The sequence below is a fragment of the Hemiscyllium ocellatum genome, chromosome 28 (assembly GCF_020745735.1).
Source record: "Hemiscyllium ocellatum isolate sHemOce1 chromosome 28, sHemOce1.pat.X.cur, whole genome shotgun sequence".
Classification (NCBI taxonomy): Eukaryota; Metazoa; Chordata; class Chondrichthyes; order Orectolobiformes; family Hemiscylliidae; genus Hemiscyllium; species Hemiscyllium ocellatum.
The window spans coordinates 5,923,796-5,946,497 of record NC_083428.1 but is presented as its reverse complement, the minus strand read 5'-3'; the positions used below and the strand labels follow the sequence as shown (position 1 = coordinate 5,946,497).

Sequence of the window (22,702 nt, the reverse complement as noted above, 5' to 3'; positions counted from 1 at the left end):
GATGAATACAGTGAAAAGTTTATACGTTGCCAGTAACACCACCATCTTAGGTACAAGGGTACCTGGGCACAGCTTCTTTAGTTAAAAGATCTTCGAAAATGGAGAAATAAAATGTCAGGCATTACAGAAATAAATGCTCAGTAAAACAGACCACGCTGACACCTAGCTTCCAGTCCACAGCATGGTCTGGCGCCAGGCCATGCCGGGCTTCCCGCTGAGGATCATGAGGCTGAGAGATCATTGCAGATCATTCATGTGGATCACTGATAAATGGATGCAACCTATCATTGTGAGGAACATTGGGTACATCAATGTAGAAAATAACTAACTTGGTAAGATAACAATAAAAGCTCTCTTTATTGATTAAAAGAAACCTGTCTCTACATGTTACCTTGCCTTTTCACCAACACATTCCACCCTGACCTTAAATTTACCTGGACCATCTCTGACACCTCCCTCCCCTTCCTGGACCTCTCCATCTCCATTAATGACGACCAACTTGACACTGACATTTTTTACAAGCCCACCAACTCTCACAGCTACCTGGATTACACCTCTTCCCACCCTACCTCCTGCAAAAATGCCATCCCGTATTCCCAATTCCTCCGCCTCCGCTGTATCTGCTCCCAGGAGGACCAGTTCCACCACAGAACACACCAGATGGCCTCCTTCTTTAGAGACCGCAATTTCCCTTCCCACGTGGTTAAAGATGCCCTCCAATGCATCTCGTCCACATCCCGCACCTCCGCCCTCAGACCCCACCCCTCCAACCATAACAAGGACAGAACGCCCATGGTGCTCACCTTCCACCCTACAAACCTTCGCATAAACCAAATCATCCGCCATTTCCGCCACCTCCAAAAAGACCCCACCACCAGGGATATATTTCCCTCCTCACCCCTTTCCGCCTTCCGCAAAGACTGTTCCCTCCGTGACTACCTAGTCAGGTCCACGGCCCCCTACAACCCACCCTCCCATCCTGGCACTTTCCCCTGCTGCTGCAGGAACTGTAAAACCTACGCCCACATCTCCTCCCTCACCTCTATCCAAGGCCCTAAAGGAGCCTTCCACATTCATCAAAGTTTTACCTGCACATCCACTAATATCATTTATTGTATCCGTTGCTCCCGATGCGGTCTCCTCTACATCGGGAAGACTGGACACCTCCTAGCAGAGCACTTTAGGGAACATCTCCAGGACACCCGCATCAATCAACCACACCGCCCCATGACCCAACATTTCAACTCCCCCTCCCACTCTGCCGAGGACATGGAGGTCCTGGGCCTCCTTCACTGCCGCTTCCTCACCACCAGATGCCTGGAGGAAGAACGCCTCAACTTCCGCCTCGGAACACTTCAACCCCAGGGCATCAATGTGGACTTCAACAGTTTCCTCATTTCCCCATCCCCCACCTCACCCTAGTTCCAAACTTTCAGCTCAGCACTGTCCCCATGACTTGTCCTACCTGCCTATCTATCTTCCTGATGAAGGGCTTTTGCCCGAAACGTCAATTTCGCTGCACTTTGGATGCTGCCTGAACTGCTGTGCTCTTCCAGCACCACTGATCCAGAATCTATGTTCTTTTCCACCTATCCACTCCACCCTCCTCCCTGACCTATCACCTTCATCCCTTGCCCCACTCACCCATTGTACTTTATGCTACTTTCTCCCCACCCCCACCCTCCTCTAGCTTATCTCTCCACACTTCAGGCTCACTGCCTTTATTCCTGATGAAGGGCTTTAGCCCGAAACATCGATTTTACTGCTCCTCGGATGCTGCCTGAACTGCTGTGCTCTTCCAGCACCACTAATCCAGAGTTAAATGTAAACCTGCCAACCTCTCAGGTGAATATAAAGGATCCAATGATACAAAGAGACCTTGAAGTGCAGATTCATAGTTCCTTGAAAGTGGAGTCCCACGTGGACAAAATAATGAAGATGTTTGGCATACCTGCCTTTATTTGTCAGCGCATTGATCGTAGGAGTTGGGAGGTCATGTTGCAGCTGTACAAGGATTTGGTTAGGCCACTTTTGGAATACTGTGTTCAATTCTGGTCTCCCTTTTATAGGAAGGATGTTATGAAACTTGAAAGAGTTCAGAAACAATTTGCAAGGATGTTGCCAGGGCTGGAGGGTTTGAGCTAAAGGGAGAGGCTGAACAGGCTGGGGCTGTTTTTTCTGCAGCGCCAGAGGCTGAGGGGGGACCTTAGAGAAGTTTATAAAATTATGAGGGGCATAGATAGGGTGAATAACCAAGGTCTTTTCCTGGTGGTGAAGGAGTCCAAAATTAAAGGGCATAGGTTTAAGGTGAGAGGGGAAAGGTTAAGAAGGGAATTAAATGGCAACATTTTCATGCAGGGGGTGATGCGTGTGTGGAATAAGTTGCCTGAGGAAGTGGTGGAGGCTGATACAATTATAACATTTAAAAGGCATCTGCATGGCTATATGAAAAGAAGAGGTTTAGAGGGATATGGGCCAAATGCTGGCAAATGGGACTAGATTAATTTAGGATATGTACTTGGCATGGCCTAGTTGGCCATGTGCTGTGGCCTGTGCTGTACAACTCTAAGACTATTCAAAGTAGAGTATGAAAGTTCTCTTGAAAGTTCTAGTCTATATTTATCCTTCAATCAATATTGCATCAACATTAACCAGTCGTTATCTCATTGCTGTTTGTGGGAGCTTGCTGTGTGCAATATGGCTGTTGGGTTTCATACGCCACAACTACATCAATACTCTTCAAATATATTTAATTGGCAGTAAAGTGTTTAGGCATGTCTCCTGGTCTTTAGTGGTGCTTTATAAATGCAAGCCTTTCTTTCTTATTTGTAAAACAGCAACATGTTCAGAAGCAAACAGTCCAAGATTCTTTCAACAAAGGAAGAGAAATGAATGACCAACAGTAATTGGCCTCGAGGTGACCTCCTGTTTGGAATTGCTTGATTTTTTTCTGCCTTACAGAAGAAAGTTTCTTCAATCCCATTGTTTAGGCATGATTGACAAAGCTGGCATTTATCATGCCTTTCTACCTTATTTCAGGTTCAACCACTGAATGTAACATTACTGAGCATCAGGAGAAGGCACTGGGAACTGCGTGGTATAATGTCAAGCTAAAACGGAGTGCCAATGTGCTCACCCTGAGCAATGTCATGGGAGATTCTCGAGCAACAGGACAGCAATAACAATCATTGAATTGATGGAGTGCAGAAGAATCCTGATCTTGGCTCTATTCTAGTTTCAGAACCAGCTAGGTGGTATGTTCAGCGTTTAAGTTATTAGTTCAAACATTTACCTTGAAATGCAGCTGCAAGGAGACAGCCAAATGATCAGCTATCTCCTGCCTGGGATTGATGTGAAGCCGTTCAGTTCTCACTTACTGATTCTTTCTCTCCCCCCTTTCATTATCGCTGCCTCTGTCTCTGCCTTTTGCTCTGTGTCTCTCTCCCCATCTCTCTCTATCCTTCTCTCTCTCTGTCACTCTCCCTTTTTTACTGTTTCCCCACCTCTCTATGCTCTGTCTCCCTCTTTTTTCCTCTCTGTCTTTGTTGCTCTGATTCCATCTCAGTCTCCCTCTATTATTCTCTCTCTCTCTGCCTCTGTCTGACACTATCACAGATCACAGCCTCTCCCCATCTCTATTCCTCTGCTTCCTTCTCTTTATCCTTCTCTCTCTTTGTCTCATTCACGTTTTCCCTTCCTTCTGTCTCTCTGTCTCTCTCACTCTCTCTCTCACACTCTATCACGTTCTCTCTCACTGTCTGTCACCCTTCCTTTTTAATCAGTTTAATCAGTCCTGCCCAGAGAACAGAAACACAGGCCCAGGGCAACTGCTGAACGACAAAAGAAAAAAAACTCTGAGGACGCTGGAAATCTGAAAGAAAAGCAGGAAGCATTGGGAATACTCAGCAGGTCTGGCAGCATCTCTGGAGAGAGGGGTAACATTTCAGGTCGAGAACGCTTCACCAGATCTCCTCAAAAATAGTAGGGTTACTTGGTTTAAGATAAGCATTAGACAAAAGCAATGAGTGCAGATGCTGGAGATCAGAGTCTAGGTTAGAGTGGTGCTGGAAAAGCACAGCAGGACAGGAGCAGGAGAATGGACATTTTGGGCAAAAGCCCTTCATCAAGAATGAGGCTGGGAGTCTCTGGGGTGGGGAGCTAAATGGGGTAAAAACAATGACTGCAGATGCTGGAAACCAGATTCTGGATCAGTGGTGCTGGAAAAGCGCAGCAGTTCAGGCAGCATCCAAGGAGCAGGAAAATCGACGTGTCGGGCAAAAGCCCTTCACTCACCCCATTGACTTAAGATAAGCATTGCAGGGGGGGGGGGGGGCTGCTGATAACAGAGATTGTCCGAACTTACTGCTAAATGCAATATGATTAAATACCTCAGCATCATTCCCTTCAGATTTTAACCCAGAAATAAATAAACTATTCGAGAAGGTATCCCAGTGTGTGGATGGTGAAAGCTGAACAATGATAGCAAAGGATTTGGGCGGAGGTGAAGGGGGGATGTTTGAGGATGAGGCGGAAAGCGATGGAACGGGAGGGGAGTATCGAGATTGGAAGGCTTTCACAGTGAGCTCTCACAGGCGAGACGGGCTGAACGGCCTCAGGCTGCGCTGCTATCACATTGCACCGGTCATTCTGAATCCTCATTGAAATCGCGGGTGAACGTGCCATCTCGCCACACTCACACTCACACTGAGCTGCTAGCTGTGTGGCCAGGACGCTGTGGTGTATTTGGGAACCGGGCTGTGGGGTCCTGGTCTGATCCCTCCTGGAGTTTTGTCAGTCACAGGGGGACTCCCAGGCTGTTAGGTGCCTGGACCCAGTTTCTGTGGAAGGGCTGACAGACACCAGGAGAAAACAGCCCTTTCTCTCTCTCTGCTCTGTTTTATTTCTGTAGCTCTCAGGGTCTCTCTCTGGCAATGATGGTTTTTTCCCCTCTAGGATATTACCAGCTGAGGGAGACCCCAGCGCCTCCTGTTCCCCTGTTGGGTTTTTATTTCTGATGTTTTACACATTGTCACTGCTGACATTTCTCTCTCTCCTTCTCCGCCTGTGTCTCATTCATTCCCCCCACTCCCCCCCACCCACCCCATCACTCTCTCTCATTCCTCTCTGCCCAGCCCCTACCTCAGCTTCTCCCCTTCCCTTGACACGGTGACACTGGTGGGGGGGGGGGGGGGGAACCTGCATTCCCGGTGAGCTGGAGTCCACAATCAGGCGATGTCAACCTCAGAAACGGTCACAGTAACTCAGGAGAGCAGCCGGCGGGCGTCTCGCAGTTGAGGATGGCCCCTGGGGGTGGGGGGGGAAGGTCTGGAGATCTGAATCAGGCAGACCCCCCCTCCACCCCCGACAGCAAACCCTTGACAAAACTGCCAGCCCAAAACCGAACGAAAAATGTAACCCGAAGAGTTGATAATACGGTGCGCACTATCACTGTCCCTGCATTGGCATAACTCAATCTCTGACAACTCTTTATAAAAATGAACACTAACCGATCCCGACACGTTTTGTAAGGGACCCTCTATTCAATTAACATTCTAGAAATCAGATCTTTTAAGCAGAGGCTGTCAATGTCAGTGGTTGGGTCTACAATGATATTTGGCTCTCTCTCTCTCTATCCTGACTGGGCATTGTTCTACACCTTTGTTTTCCTGCAAATCTCATTCAACAGAAGGAACGATGGAAATAAATCTGATTTTCTTTCACTATTACCTGCAGAAGATCACACTCGGTCGGCTCCACAGATCCCGAATCCCGGGGATTTCTCCAACGCTGATCCGGTGCTCAAACGGATCGCTGTCTCAGTGCCTCCTGCCCCACAACGCGAGATGTTGGGCTTTGATTCGGAATTTTTACAACCTGGCTCCCCCCCTCCCCGCGGCAACACAAAAAGCAAATGTATTTTGGAGAGAAAGTAAAGTGGATCTTGGAATGCTCCCCCTCTCACACAGACACACAGAGTGAAGGGTTTGAGAGGGGATCGGATAGATCGCTGTCTCACTTTCAGATACAGAGAGAGACAGAGAGAGAGGCAGGGACCACCTTAGATTCCCTGGCAGCGCGGCGGTGTGTGAGACACCTCTAACTGAACACCAGCTTCCAGCTCAGCGCGCAAGGACGACCGTTCGGCCCTTCGAGTCTGGAGCGCTCCAACAGCTCAACCCACCCACTCCCCCCCAGCACAAAGAGAGATGCTGGAAAACTGGAACAACGCTCCGTAGTTCTGACAGGTTCAGATTGCTCCCCAACGGACTCTGCCTGAGCTGCACGGATTTCTCCAGCAATTTCAGGCTTTGTTTGCAGATTTCCAGCATCACCCGCACTTCTTTCGGGATCCCACCCCACCCCCACCCCCACCCATTCTGGCTGGGTTGACGGGACAGCATCTCCCAAGTCTCCCTCTCTTCCGCTTACCCCCACGACCAGTCCTCTGGCAAAACTCTTTCCCTGGATGGGGGGGGGGGGGGTGCTTTTAGTTTGAACAAAAGAAAATACTCCAAAATCTTCAACCAGCGTCGTCCTGGGGCAAGAAAATGAAACTGCATTGCTATAGCGCCTTTCCTCCCAACACCCCAATGTCACCAGCATCCCCCTCTCCCCTCCACCACCACGCTCTCCCACCTCCCCACCCCACCCCCAACCATCTTTACAGTCAGTGAGGTGCCTTTTGAAGGATGGTCATTATTGCGATGCTGGGGCCTGGTCAGCCAATTTGCTCCCAGGAAGCTCTGGCCCGACGGTGTGTTTCCTGAGCTTTGTCTGAGGGTTTAGCATTTTCCAGGAAATTGGTGCTAACCTCCCTCCTCCTTTTTGCAGAGTACCCTGGGGTCTCTCAGCTGAGTGGGTCGAGGAGTCCTCGCATTTCAAGGTTATATCTGAAATGTGGTACTCCCTCGCTATCCAGGGAGGTGTAGGGCTTCTCTCTGTGCTGTTTGAGAGGGTGTTCCAAGATTTTGACCCCAGCAACACTGAAAGAGCAGTGATGTTGGTCCAAGTCAGGATGGTGAGTGGTTTTGGGGGGGCATTTGATGGGCTTGGTGTTCCTATGCGTCTGCTAAACATGGCCTTCCGGGTAGTGGATGGGACAGATTTAGACGGTGCTGTAGTAGGTGGAGCCTCAATGAAAGTTGCTGCATTGCATCTTGTAGATGGTACTCATTCCCACTATGGAGTGTCGATGTTGACGAGAGTGAACATTGAAGGTTGTAGCTGGGTTGCTTTGTCCTAAATGGGGGAGTTTTCCATCAATTTCTGACTCATGCTTTGTAAATAATGTTCAGGGCACATGTGAGTTACCCGCCACAGAATCCCTAGCCTCTGCTCTTGTAGTCGCTGTGGCTAATCCAATTCAGTTTCTAGTCAATGATCAACCCAGGATGTTGGTAGTGGTGGATGCAATGATGATAATGTTATTGAGTGTCAAGGGAAGATAGTTACATCCTTTCTTGTCGGAGACTGTCATTACCTGCACTTGTGTATTACAGATGTTACTTGCCACATAACCAGCCCAAGCCTGGATATTGTCCAGGTCCTGCTACATGATGACATGACAATGCCATCTGAGAAATTATGAATGCAGCTGAACATTGTGCAATTGTCAGTGAACGTTCCCCTCTGTCCTAATAATGGAGAAGGATCATTAATGGAGCAGCTGAAGACTGCACTGAGGACAGTTTGCTGAAGGAATCCTGCAACCGTGTCCATTGGCTGAAATCATTGGCCTCCAACAACTGCGGCCACCTTCCTCTCTGTGGTGAAAGCAAGTAACTAAGTTGAGACGAGAAACAGGTTGTTAATTGGCGAATTGATATTTGCATTAAACAGGTGCAGTGGTGCGAAGGTGTCCAATAAAGATTGACAATAACATGGCATCTTTCATGTACCTTGCAGCCAATGGTGTACTTTGACACATCCAGCCAATTTGTGCACAGAACGCAGCAATACGATTACAAAATTTAATCTGCTTTTAAGGGTAAACTATAAAAAGGGTAAGGCTAGGGCTGGGGAGAGAACATTTCCACTGTTCCAGTCAATAAACTCCCTACACAAGCAAAGCCAATGCCTTTAGATTTTTTTAACACATTGTGTGAGCTGTGGAGATTTTTGATTTGTTTGATTTGATTTATTACTGTCACGTGTGCCGAAGTACAGTGCAAACTGGCAGATCATACTATCCAAGCGCATTAGAATGACAGAACAGAGTGCAGAATGCAGTGTCACAGCTGATGAGGAGGAGATTAGAGAGAGAGAGATCGACGTTAACATTTGAGAGGGCCATTGAAAAGTCTGATAACAGCGGGGAAGGAGCTCTTCCTGAATCTGGTCATATTTGTATTAAAACTTTATATCTTCTGCCCAACGGAAGAGAGTGAAGAGCGTATAATCGGGTGGGAGGGGTCTTTGATTATGTTGGTTGCTTTCCCAAGGCAGTGGGATGTGTAGACACAGAGTCAATGGATGGAAGGCTGGTTTGTGTGATGGGCTGGACTGTGCTCACCATTCTCAGTAATTTCTTATGGTCTTGAGAAGAGCAGTTACCACACCAAGCTGTGATGCTTTTTACGGTGCATCTATAAAGATTGGTAAGAGTCTTTATGGACATGCTGAATGTCCTTAGGCTCCTGAGGAAGTAGAGATGTTGTTCTGCTTTCTTGATTGTAACATCAATGTGGGTGGACCAGGACAGAATGTTGGTGATCATCACTTCCAGGTACTTGACTTTTCTGACCATCTTCACCTCAGCTCCATTGCTGCAGAGAGGCCCATGCCCTCCACTCCCCTTCCTGAAGTCAATGACCAGCTCCTTCATTTTGCTGACATTGATGGAAAGATTGTTGTCTTTACACTACGTCCCTAAGCACTCAACCTTTCCTGTATTCTGGTTCAATGATGTCTGAGATCCAACCTACAACAGTGGTGTCATCAACAAATGTAGAATCACAGAGTCATGGAAATGTACAAAACAGAAACAGACCCTTCAGTCCAACTTGTCCATGTCAACCAGATATCCTAAATTACTCTAGTCCCATTTGCCAGCACTTGGCCCATATCCCTTTAAACCCTTCCTATTCGTATAACCAACCAGATGCCTTTTAAATGTTGTAATTGTACCAGCCTCCACCACTTCCTCTGGCAGCTCATTCCATACACGTACCACCCTCTGCGTGAAAAGGTTGCCCATTAGGTTTCTTTTAAATCTTTCACCTCGCACTTTAAACCTATGTCCTCTAGTTCTGGACTCACCCACTCTGGGGAAACATCCTTGTCTATTTACCCTATCCATGTTCCTCATGATTTTATAAACCTCTTTTAGGTCGCCCCCTCAACATCTGACACTCCAAGGAAAATAGCCCCAGTCAATCCAGCCTCTCCTTGTAGCTCAAACTCTCCAAACCTGGCAACATCCTTGTAATTTTTTTCTGAAACCTTTGAAGTTTCAGAACAACTTTTCTATAGCAGAGAGACCAGCATTACACAATGTATTCCAATAGTGGCAGAACCAATGTCCTCTACAGCTGCAACATGACCTCCCAACCCCTGTACTCAATGAAATGAAGTTGGAACTGAATTTGGCCATACAGGCATGTTTGTAGAAGGAGTACAGTAGGGGGGACAAGAACCCAGCCTTGAGGGGCACTAGTGTTATGGATTATTGTGGAGAAGGTGCTGTCACATGTTCTTACTGACTGCGGTCTGTTGGTCAGGAAGTTGAGAATCCAGTTACAGACGGGGGAGCAGAGACATATGTCCTGGAGTTTTGGAGATGTTAGAATTATTTGTTTGGAATTATGGTTTTAGAAGTGAAACAGTTGTCGATGATTTGAAGCTTGACATAGGTATCATCGTTATCCAGATGTTCCAGGGATGAGTACAGGGCCATAGTGTCTGCCATGGACCTGTTGCGGTGTTAGGGGAAATTGCAAAGGATCAAGACAGGCTGGGAGGCTGGAGCTGATCTGAGCCATGCCTAACCTCTCAAAGCACTTCATAATGATGGAGGTCAAATCCACCAGGTGGTAGTCATTGAGGCACACTGTATGTTGTTTCTTTGGCACCGGGATGATAGTGGTCTCCTTGAAGCAGGTGTGGACTTCAAATTGCAGTAAGGAGAGTTTGAAGATGTTAGTGAATACTCCCATCAGTTGGTCTGCAAGGGATCTGAGTGCACAGCCACCCGGGCTGGTCACTTTCCAGGAGTTCACTTTCAAGAAGACCTATTCTATGTCTATGGTGGTGACCATGGGTACTGGTGCATATGGGGATGTTGGGACAGGTGACATCATTTCACTGACCTTCTGTACAAAGTGAGCATAGAATTCATTGAGCTGATCAGTTAGGGATGGACTGTTGCCCACGATTCTGTTCGACTTCACTTTGTATCCCTTTATGTTGTGTAAGCCTTGCTGCCAATGACGGGTGTCCGTGTGATTAGTCTGGGTCTACAGCTTGGTTTGTTGGTGCCTTCGATATATCCTGCCATGATTTCCATTCACTTCACGTTTAGTAGGATTCCCTGATGCCACACTTAGCCAATCACTGCCTTGATGTCTGGGCAGTCACTCTCACCTCGCCTCTGGAACTCTCACCTTGTCATTTGAATCCAAACTGTAATATAGGAGAAAGTGAGCACTGCAGATACTGGAGAGTCAGAGTCAAAAAGTGTGGTGCTGGAAAAGCTCAGCAGGTCAGGCAGCATCTGAGGAGCAGGAGAATCGACGTTTCACGCTATGCCACACTTTCGACCCAGATTGTAATATAGTCTTGAGCGTCGTGGTCATAACAAATCATAACAGATTCTGCAGGCGTATGTGTTGGCAAGTTACTTTGTCAATGGACCAGTCCGTCATTTGACTGTCTGCAGCCAGTGTCCCAAACAGCTTCAGAGTTCTCTGGTGACGAGCTTGGCAACACAAGGGCATTTAATCAAGTGAAGTGGCAACATGCTTGACCCCACTGCTGTCCTGTTTCTGCATTCCACATGGGAAGACCCATGGTTAATTTTACAATCCCACCAGCAATTGGGACTCTGAGGAGCCCAATTAATTACCATTTCTTAGGGGGTCTTGCTGCCACTGGAAATAATGAAGCTTTAGTTGGGTCTGTCACCATAAGACGTGCTGAAACCATGCAGCCAACTGTCACCTCTAGAATCATAGAATGCCTGTAGTGTGGAAGCAGGCCATTCAGTCCATCAAGTCCTCCAAAGAACATCCCACCCAGACCCAACCCCCTACCCTGTCCCTGTAACCCTGCATTTACATGGCTTAGCCACCTTATCCACATTCCACATTCTATGAGCCATTTAGCATGACCAACCCATCCATCTGGCACATCCTTTGGACTGTGGGAGGAAACTGGTGCACCTGGAGGAAACCCACAAAGACAGAGGGAGAATGTGCAAAGTCCACACAGACATTCACCCAACTAGGACAAGAGGTCATAGTCTTAGAATAAGGGGGTGCAAATTTAAAACAGAGTTGAAGAAGAATTACTTCTCCCAAAAAATTGTGAATCTGTGGAATTCGCTACCCCAAACTGCGGTGGATGTTGGGACAGTGAGTAGATTTAAGGAGGGATTATACAGATTTTTAATTGAGAATGAGTTAAAAGGGTATGAAGAGAAGACAGGAAAATGGGGGTAAGGAGCATATCAGCCATGATTGAACGGTGGAGGAGACTTGATGGGCTAAATGCCCTAATTCTACGCCTATATTTTATGAACTTATGAATGGAGTCAAACCCCAGTCCATGGAACTGTGAGGCAGCAGTGCTAACCACTGAACCACTGTGCCGCCCCACTGGGAGAGAGGGGTCTGGTAAGGAGCTCCCTGAATCAAAGGCACTCACTAGCTGATTAAGGAACTGGACTGTGAGAATTGAGAATTGGGAATTCAGCTGAGAGTCACACCCTTGCTCTTGCTGCCAACTCCATGTCTACATTGATCTCTCTGTGAGTCCCATCGTTTAAAAACTTCATGTCCATCCCCACCCCAAGCTGGCCTTTGCCTAGCCAGGTGCCTGTCTTTACAGCAGTAGCCATGGTTTCCCCAGCGGCACCATTGAGAACATGCATTCCTAGTTTCTGACAGACCTGAAATTCGTGACAGGTAGGATTTACTGAATAAAAAACAGAAATTGTCAAAGATACTCATTAAATTGGGTGGTATCAGTAGAGAGAGAAAAACAGTGACCTTTTGTCAGAACACATCTGTGGGTCTGGGGTCTTGATTTCAGGTGAAGGCTGCTGGTGGCCTCACTACTGCCTGATTAGATTGTCCTTTAAACAAACCTTCCATCTACAGCCTTGAGGTTTTAATATTGAATTCCATAACTTCAGAAACTGTCTGTTCTCCATGTTTCTTACATTCTTTCACCCCCTAGCCCCACCTCCTCACAGCCTTGTCTTGTTCATGTTATTTGCCCGGAGTATACAGGACCCATTGTCTCCTTTCCACACCTTAATTTAGACCTTTTTTAACATCTTTTTATTCTCTTTCACCACGATTAATAATCCATATATCTTTGGTACTGAACCTCTGCACCCCCTCCCACCCACCTTAAAAGTTTAGAAAAAAATTCCAACACCTTTCAGTTCTGAATAAGAGGTACATCAATCTCAAAACATTATCTGTTTTTCTCTCCATAGATGGTGTCTGACCTGCTGAGTTTCTCCACCATTTTCTGAGTTTGTTTCAGGTTTCCAGCATCTGCGGTATTTGGCATTTATGTGACTATCTCACTGGCTGGTAAGTGAGACTACTGACACCTCAATAAAACAGCCCCTACAAACCTTTCAGTCATGCTGGTGTGTTCAACCTCTAGAAGAAACCCAATCTTTTTCTTGTTAGATACTTGTACATAAATGTTTCTGGTGGGAGTGGGTCACTGGCTGGTGTTCAGGTGGAAAACCCTGGTTGATAGACCACATCCTAGCCTCACTCAGTTTTCCCCTCCCGAACTTGAGTTAATTGGATCAGGCCTCATTTTTCTCACTTCACCAAGCATGAGATTGCAGTTTCAGGAGAGTTTGAAAAGAAAAATGTCAAGAAGAAATTTAATAATTCTTTCTGGTCTCTTCATTACCAAGAAACTAAATTGATTTCTGGCTTTCTTCCCACAAAAGCATTTGAAAAGCTTCATTTCGTGTGAGATTTTCAGATTGAAAAGTGTGGACAATGCACCAGACGTACATTCACAGCTCGGCAATGGCCTGCACTGTCAAATCTAAGGAACAATCAAAGGAATTTTTCTTCAATTTTTTTTACAGAATCAGAGAGTCATGCAGCACGGAAACAAGTCCATGCCAACCATAATCCCAAACGAAAACAGTCCCACCTGCCTGTGCTTGGCCCATGTCCCTCCAAACCTCTCCTACTCATGTACCTATCCAAATGTCTTTTAAACATTGTAGCTGTAGCTGCATCTACCAATTCCTCGGGAAGTTCATTCCACACTTGAACCATCCTCTGTGTAAAAAAATTGCCCCTCATGGACTTTTTAAAATATTTCTCCTCTTACCTCAAAACTTAGTCTTGAACTACCCCACCCTACGTGACCTTTGCTATTCACCTTATCTATACCCCTCATGATTTTATAAACCTCTACAAGATCACTCCTCAATCTCCTATCTCCAGTGAAAAAAGTCCCAGTGTATCCAGCTCTCCTTATGACTCAAACCTTCCATTTCCGGCAACATTCTGGTAAATTGTTTCTCCGCTCTCTTCCAGCTTAATAATATCCTTCCTTTAACAGGGCAACCAGAACTGGACACTGTATTCCAGAATAGGCCATTCCAACAAACTGGACATGGGTTTTTCCTTCAGAAATAAGACAATTTGGAATCAAGCTGTTCAGGTACAGCGGTGTGGAGATGCCTAATAAAAATTTATCGCAATATGGCATCTCCCATATGCTAAAGTGTCTTGCACCAATGATGTACTTTTGGAAACGTGGCCAACTTATGCACAGCAAGGTCTCAGAGGCAATAATATGATAACCAACAGTTAATCTGTTTTCATATCGGCTATTAAGGGTAAACTATTCACAATGACATCGAGGAGGACTCCCTGCTGTTGTTCAAAATAGTGTCATGGGACATCTCACACCCACTGGGCTTTGGTTCAAAACTCCTGGAATTAGCTTCCTAAACATCACTGTGGATGTAACTACACCCCATAGCAGCAGAAGGCAGTTCACCATCACCTACTCAGGGTCAATTATAGATGAACAATAAATATGACTTAGACATTGGCACCCACATCAAAGATCCATCTTAAAGGACATTTGGGATCCTGGTTTAATATCTCATCCGAAAGGCAGCACTTCCAACATTGTAGCACTCCTTAAGTGCTGCACTGAAGCTTCAGCTTGGAGGACATGCTCAAGTGTCCTTAGTAGGCCCTTGAAACCCTGATTCAGAGGTTCGAACAATCTACAGCTCCGAGCAATTGGCAGCTACAGAAAGAAGGTGCTTGAGCTTTGTGCCTCCTCACAACAGTCGTAGAGTGTTTCACACTTTGAATGAACAGCATGGAGATTAATTTGTCCCAACTTCGATGTCTGTCATTCTATCAGCAGAAAACAAACCACGAACCAGTGTCCCTGTCTTGCATTAGAGAAATACAAAACCTGAATACCAAGGGACCATGTGAAGGCAATGGCATGATGGGTAATGTCAGTGGGTTTGTCGTCCAGGATTCCAGGCTAACATCTTGGGGATATAGGTTCAGATCATGCCAGGAAAGATAATGAAATTAAAATTTAACAAAATATAAGCCTAACAGCAAGCTGCCAATTGTTGTAAAAACCCACCTAACTCATGACTGCCCTTTAGGGAAGAAAATCTGCTACCTCTACCCAGTCTGGCCTAAATACCATTCCAGACCCACAGTAATGTGGAAACCTCTTAGGAACAGCCTGGACAGCAGCAGCAATATCCCAAGCATACATTACTGTTGGGAGAGATAGAAAAGTGCGAGAAAAACAAAGGGGGAGATTTTAAATTTTAAAATGTCCTGAAAGAAAAATAATGCACATAGCATGTTTCATCACTGTAGAGTTAACACTTGACAGACAACGCAATAGGATGGAAGGAACTGCTGGGTATTTCAAAGTGATGCACAACCAATGAAGTCCAGTCTTTGTCATAATTAGTTTGTTTGAAAAAACTTACAACTGAAAGAAGTTTAAGAATGGAAAATTGATTCACTCGAATGACTAGGATTGGAAATCAATTAAAACAAAGCATGAGATTAGTGACCAATATGAAGAGTTAAATGTATCAGCAAATTGACAATGCACACAGAAACATTCAGTAGAATCAGTTTTTGTAGATTTAATCAATGCTCTTCCCACTTCTGCATTCCAAAGATCACAGTTAAATAAATGCTCACCAGTGAATGAATCTGTGCCTATAGCGTGATGGTGTTCTCCCAGAGAGGAGATAACATTACAATTTGAATTAGTGCTGAAAAGCACTCCAAAGCAGAACATAGATTCCATTAGAGAGGAACAGACAGTGAGATGTGGGACAGAGTGGTCACTAGAGGCTTGGTAAATTAGGTAGGGTAGATTAGGAACGGTCTTACAGGGAAGAGGACGGTCATGAAGCAGAAAGTTTAAGGAGAGAATTCCAGACATCTAGGTATGGCTGCTGTTGTTGGAGGGAATGAGAGCTCTCCAACTTTTTTCAGGTCTGAAGTGTCATATTGTACATGAAATGTTCATACTGTTTCTCTCTCCACAGGTGCTGCCAGACCTGCTGATTTTCTCAAGCATTTTCTGCTTTGGTTTTAGATAGAATCGAGGTTAGAGACACTGAAGACTTGGCTTCAGCTTGCCGTTGTGTGCTAATTTACTCCTTATTTCCACTCGCAGACTATGGGTTTTAATTCTTCAGCTAGACTTCCTAAAATAAAATGCCTGGGCCACTAACCCGAGCTAAAGAAAGAATCTGTACAGAATGGCAAGTGTGAGTCATTGCCAAGTTAGTAATAGCTTTCCCTGTAGAGCAGCCAAAGCAGTCACAGACTCCAATTCATTCTGAAGAAAAGGCTTAGGACAAATATCAGACACCTGCGCCTGAAAGGTTAGGGGATTCATTCGGTACCAACAAGCCATGCTAGTTATCTCCATGGCTACTACTTCAAGAGGGCCTTGGATAGAGTGTCATAGAGTCATAGAGTACGGAAACAGACCCTTCAGTCCAACTTGTCCATGACAACCAGATATCCTAAATTAATCTAGTCCCATTTGTCAGCACTTGGGCCATTTCCCTCCAAACCCATCCTATTCATATCCCCACCCAAATGCCTTTTAAATGCTGTAATTGTACCAGCCTCCACCACTTCCTCTGACAGCTCGTTCCATACACGTACCACCCTCTGTGTGAAAACGTTGTCCCTTATAAACCTTTCCCCTCTCACCTTAAACCTATGCCCTTTAGTTCTGAACTTCCCAACTCCAGGGAAAAGAGCTTGTTATTCACCATAATCATGCCCCTCGTGGTTTTATAAACCTCCATAAGGTCACCTCTCAGCCTCCGACACTCCAGGTAAAACAGCCCCAGCCTATTCAGCCTCTCCCTCCAACCCTGGCAACCCTAGATCTTTTCTGAACCCTTTCAAGTTTCACAACATCTTTCCTATAACAGGGAGACCAGAACTGAATGCAGCATTCCAAAAGTAGCCTAACCAATGTCTTGTACAGCCACAACATGACCTCCCAAGGGTCTGTTTCCATGACACCATGGAACAGACCCTTCAGTCCAACTTGTCCATGCCAACCAGATATCCTAATCTACTCCCATTTTCCAGCACTTGGCCCCTATCTCTCTAAACCATTCCTATTCATATACCCATCCAGATGCCCTGTAAATGTTGTAATTGTACCAGCCTATACTCAGTGTGTGCTGAAATTGCATTTGCCCTGTTTGCTGAGGGATGGTTTAACCTGATGGAGCTAACTTTGGCACCGTGCCCTGTGATTAGGAAGATTGACGAAACAATTCTGAGGAACAAAAACTCCAAAGTAACAGCAACAACAACAGAAAAAATTAAGAGCCATTGAATCAATTATAAACATCAAGAAAAAAAAGTCAATCTGCATCTTGAAGCCATGGTGTTCCGCTTCATAGAGGGAAGTGATGCTTCTGATTATATTTGCTCAGGAATAGTGTTAGACAGTAATAAGGATCACCTGGAAAACAAGAACACAAAGCCAGATGCTGGATTTATTTGAACAATGCAGACAGATGGAGCTTTACTAAATAGGAGCATAGTTACTCATCAGTAACAACATCAACCACTCAGACGCAAGAGTAAGTAATTATCAATCTCAGATCTAAAAAGAAAGAGCCTCAACCAAGGACTAACCATGCTTAGCACAATCTTATTGATGTATTTTTTAACTCGAACACATGGGGCAGCTGCTGGAGTGCACAATTCAGGCATGTGAATGAGTATTGGCTGGAAATTGAACCTGAAGAAACCACATAAAAAAGCTTGAATTTATACAGCATATTCCCCGGCTTCAAGGAGTCCCACAGAGCCTGAATGCAAATTTCAAAGTGTGGTCACTCTTGCATAGTTTGTGCACAGCAAGTTCCCACAAACAGCAATGAGATAAGTTATAGAGTGCTGGAGTCATTGTTGGAAGCTCTTTGGCCCATCTAGTCTCTGCTGCCTCTCTACAGAGAAATCCAGTTTGTGTAATCCCCTCCAGAATAATGGTCAAATTTTCTATTTTAATGATATTGACTGAGGGACAACTTGGGCTACTGACAAAACCTGTCGTAATTTAGCTCAAAAGGTTCTGTGGAGTCATCTACTGTCGCCTGACAAAACAGTCAGAGCCTCAGTTTAACCTTTCACCTGACAGACGGTGCAGTATTCTCTCAGTATTCCCTTAAGTATCAACTTTGATGAATGTGCTTTGGAATTGAACTCAAAGAACACAGCCTTCCTACCTAGAGATGACAGCACTAACCAGATGGTTGACATCTTTGTGTCATAAAGTAGGAGATAATAACTAACACTAGTTGAGGATCATGGTGAAGAGTCAAACTAGGTGCTACATACTAGAGACAACATACTGAAGGGTCAAACTGTGAGTAGCTACCAGAGATGAAGCTCTGGGCATCTGGAAAAGTAGGATCCACATGTATCTGCACGAGTTCAAACAATGGGCAGTGGACAAGGCATCATCAGACCAGTTACTTGGAGAAAGCTGGATAATGGTTGCTGACTGTCCTATCCAGAGGACTAGAGTTCAAAGTAGACAAACCACAAATCAGATAACAGCAGCAGCAACTGTGAGCAGCTCTGGGCATCACAATACTCTGGAAAGGATACATTTGGCCATTAAGGGACTATAAAGCAGATTAGGAGAAAGTGAGGACTGCAGATGCTGGAGATCAGAGGTGAAAAATGTGTTACTGGAAAAGTGTAGCAGGTCAGGCAGCATCCAAGGAACAGGAGAATCGACATTTCGGGCATAACCCTTCTTATGCCCGAAATGTCGATCAATCTGGTTAATTTGCTTTATAAATGTGTTGCTGGAAAAGCGCAGCAGGTCAGGCAGCATCCAAGGTGCAGGAGAATCGACATTTCGGGCATAACCCTTCTTATGCCCGAAATGTCAATTTTCCTGCTCCTTTGGATGCTGCCTGACATGCTGCGCTTTTCCAGCAACACATTTATAAAGCAGATTAACCAGATTGATATCCAGCTTTCAACAGTTAAGCTACAGAGAGAGATTAAACAAACTAAGCTTTTATTCACTGCAATTTAGAAGCTGAAAAGGAAGAATTTATTTAAGATTTTGAGATATCAAGGGTAAGTAGAGGGAAACTGATTCCATTGGTTGGAGACTCTAAGGCCAGGGAGCATAGTCACAGAAATGAAAAACACAGAAAATGTAGCAGAGTCGGCCAATCGGCCCTTCAAGCCTGCTCCATTATTCAAGACATTCATGGCTGATCATCCAACTCTGGTCTTATTCCCATTCTTTCCCCATACCTTTTGACCCCTTTAGTCCTAAGAACTGTATCAAATGCCTTCATGAAAACATTCAATGTTTGGCCCCATCTGCTTTCTCTGGCTCTCCATTCTCTGGCTGAAGAAATTTCTCCTCTTCTCAGTCTGACATGATCTACCCTGTATCCTCAGACTGTAACCCCTGGTTCTAGATTCCCCTGTCACTGGGAACGTCCTTCCTGCTTTTACTCCTGTCTTGCCCTGTTAGAACTTCATGGGTTTCGATAAGATTCCCCCTCATTGTTCTAAACACAAGTGAAGGTAGTCCTTACTGAGTCAGTCTCTCTTCAGTTTTACTATCCCAGTCTGTTAAATATCAGAGACAGAACTTTCCAGAATGAATTTGAAAACACTTCTGTGCTCAAAGAGTTGTCCAAGTTTGGACGATAACTGATGCTTGACCAATTATTAATTTCAAACCGGTCTGTGATAATTTCTCGTTAACCAAAGGTATTAAGGGATGTGGGATAAGAGGATTTTATGGAGTTAGTTCACATGTTCTAACATGATCACATATTAACCACAGACTCGTTGAATGAAAGAGCAGACTTAAAGGGCTAGGTAACTCAAAGTCTATGCTGTGGTGCCAGGGTAGCCAGTTTCTCCCCACAGCTAGCTCACTCCCCGGAAAAGGAGTAGGGAGAAATTCAGAAACCAGCGCCTGTAAGGTTGGAAAATTCATTAGATAGCATGAGCCTTGCTTGGCTAGCTCCAGAGTACTGTGTGCCGTTCTGGTCTGCATACTATAGGAAGGATGTGATTGCACGGGAGGGGGTGCAGGAGAGATTCACCAGGATGTTGTCTCGAGTGGAGCAGTTTAGCGACGAAGAGACGCTGGATAAATTTGGGTTGCTTTCCCTTGCAGCAGAGAAAACCAAGAGGAAATGGTTTAGAATGTGTGTGAGATCATCAGGAGCATGGAACAGCATGTTCCTTTCAGTCAAACGGTCAACAATGGGGTAGTGGGAAGGAAGGATGGGGGCAAGTCAGGGAAATGATGGGTGGGAATGTGGAAAGGGGGGGATGGGGATGGGATAGGAGCATAGGAGATGGGAAGTAAGGGGTGGGAGTGTGGGAAGGAAGGATGGGGCAAGGGAAACAGGAACTGGTGGGTGGGAGTGTGGAAAGGGGAGAATGGGGCTGGGATGGGAGAGTGGGAGATGGGAAATAGGGGTGGGAGTGTGGGATAGGAGGATGGGGAGGTGGGGGGGGGATGGGGAGGTAAAGAGGGGAATGGGGGTTTGTTAGTTGATTGATTCGTGGGCAAACTGTGCTAAACATTTACCAGGAGCTTACAAAAATGCAAAATAGGAATCACTAATCGCAGCAAAACGTAATAAGCGCTAATTTATTTCAGACAACACTCGGTGTGTCAATCAAGGCAGCAGCTGGAGGATGCAGACAGCATTTTCTGATGGTTATGACAGGGTTAAGCATGGTTGGCATTTCCAGACTCTCTCGGCTTTTTTTTCTGTACAGCGTTTTGGGTTTTCTGTTCATTACAGTGAAGGAATATGTAGATAACCCCCACAGTCCCGCAGTTAAACAGATACTGTATCACCATGGCAACCTACACTCCGGGGCTGAGACAGACACAGAGAGAGAGAGAGAGAAAAACCTGCAATGTTTTAATGCTTGTTCCCAAGCAAACGTTCAACACTAAGAAAAAAAATGCAAATCCAAAACCAATCCAACACATCATCAAGGTCCACAAATTCTGTTCTGTCCGGGAATTTGCTTCGAATCTGGAATTATTCTTAAAATGACAGCAAGTTCTGTGGAGTACCAGTTGGAAAGTGATAAAAGGACAGTTATATTTTTCTGATAAAGAGGGATTTTGAGATGAAATTTATTGCTTCTGTATTCCTTCACAGCAAAGGCAGTTTCCCAGCTTTACATCATGCTGATAGGTCTGAGTGAAATCTGGATCAATGACAGATTGCGATGACAATAAACACACAGACAATTGGGAATATCTTTCTATGTGAGTGCAAGTGTTGTAACAATAACAACAACTTCCATTTACAGAGTGCCAATGACAGAGCAAGGTGTCCCGAAGAGCATAATCCAGCAAATAATTGACACCAAACCACATAAAGCCATATTAGGGCATGTGATGGAAAGTCTGGTCAAAAAGGTTACTGCTGTATATTGACGGAGATTCCAGAGCAGAGAGACCGTATCTTTGATAGTTATATGATATTACAACAGCAGATGTCCTTGTGTAAAGGTATGCATCTCACTCACACTCTCTGTTTAATGGGGCCAAGTCAGTAAGCACAAGACTATGTGGTATATGGGCCAAGTGCTGGCAAATGGGAATAGTTTGATTTAGGATATCTGGTCGGCATGGACGAGTTGGACTGAAGGATCTGTTTCAGTACTGTACATCTCTATGACTCTAAGTGTACGTGTCTGTAGCCTTGGAAATTGTAAGCGTTGTAAATAAACTTCAGGACATCTCTCCCACAATAATCGAACTATCTTTGGTTTCTGCGAGGATTTCACTTCATTCTCTCAGATCTTCCGTCTCCGTCGTATTGGTCCTGATTATGCCACCTGGACATCGGGTTACCTCTGAGATGTCACCCTTTCTCATTAACAAAGGATTCCCCCACCCACCCACCCACTGTGATTGACAGGGGCCTCATCCATGTCCAACGCCAGCATTTCAGCCCTCATTCCTTCCCCTTGCTGCCAGGACAACAGAGGGTTCCCATTGACATCATCGTCTACCCCAGCAGTCTCTGCATTCAAAGGATCATCCTCTGGCATTTGTGCCACCTCCAGTAGGATGCCATAAATCAAATACATCTTTCCCTGCCCTCCACTGTCAGTATTGCACAGGGACCATTCCCTTTGTGAACCCTTGGTCACCTCTAATCACTGCCAATGCTTCCTCACCACCTACACCCTCCCATGGCACTTCCCAGCACAAGCTGTAAAACTTGCCCCCACTCACCGACTCTCTCCTCACTATCCAAGGCTCCCAACCACCATCCAGGTCAAGTAACTTTTCACTTGCAATTCTTTCAATGTAGCTTACTGCATTTGCTGCTCGTGTTCCGGTCTCCATTAAATTGGCAAGACCAATCACAGCCTGGGGTGACTGCTTTGTGAACACGTTCACTCTATCCATAAATATGACCCTTCCAGTTGTTTGCAATTTCAGTAAGAGCTTACTCACACGCTAACATTTCCCTCTTGGGCCTGATCTACTGTTGAAATGAAGCTCATTGCAAACGGGAGGAACAGAATAGCATTTTCCGTAAAGGCTCTTTATGACCTTCAACAGGACTCAGCATTGAGCTCAACAACTTCAAACCTTTGTCCTCCATTTTTATAACAAAGCCCCCAGCTCTGTGATTGGTTGTGTCTCGTTGGCTTTGCTCTCAGCAGAGTAGACCCTTTTCTCCTTTTCACGCCTATTTAACATCTCAATCACTCCTTTACCACCATAAGTACTCCCTCTGTCTTTTGCAGTGGGCACCATCTGTTCCACTCACAATTTTTCCTTCTATGCCAATGGTAAAAGAAAATACAATTTTCCAATCAGTTTTGAAGAAGAGTCATATCAAACTCTAAATGTAAACAGATGCTGCCAAATCTGCTGAGCTTCCCAGCACTTTCAAGCCTGTGGCAGGTACGTTTAG

At 45.4% G+C, this 22,702-nt stretch overlaps 1 protein-coding gene across 1 annotated transcript in view; it reads right to left on the bottom strand.

Annotated features, from left to right (window-relative positions):
* ncanb (neurocan b) overlaps positions 1–21,863 on the bottom strand; it is a 274,307-nt gene extending 252,444 nt beyond the window's left edge. Inside the window, exon 1 of the mRNA XM_060846570.1 lies at positions 21,680–21,863. Coding sequence (XP_060702553.1) covers positions 21,680–21,863 — 184 coding nt within the window. The remainder of the gene's footprint in view (positions 1–21,679) is intronic.
* Between the last annotated feature and the right edge of the window lie 839 nt (positions 21,864–22,702).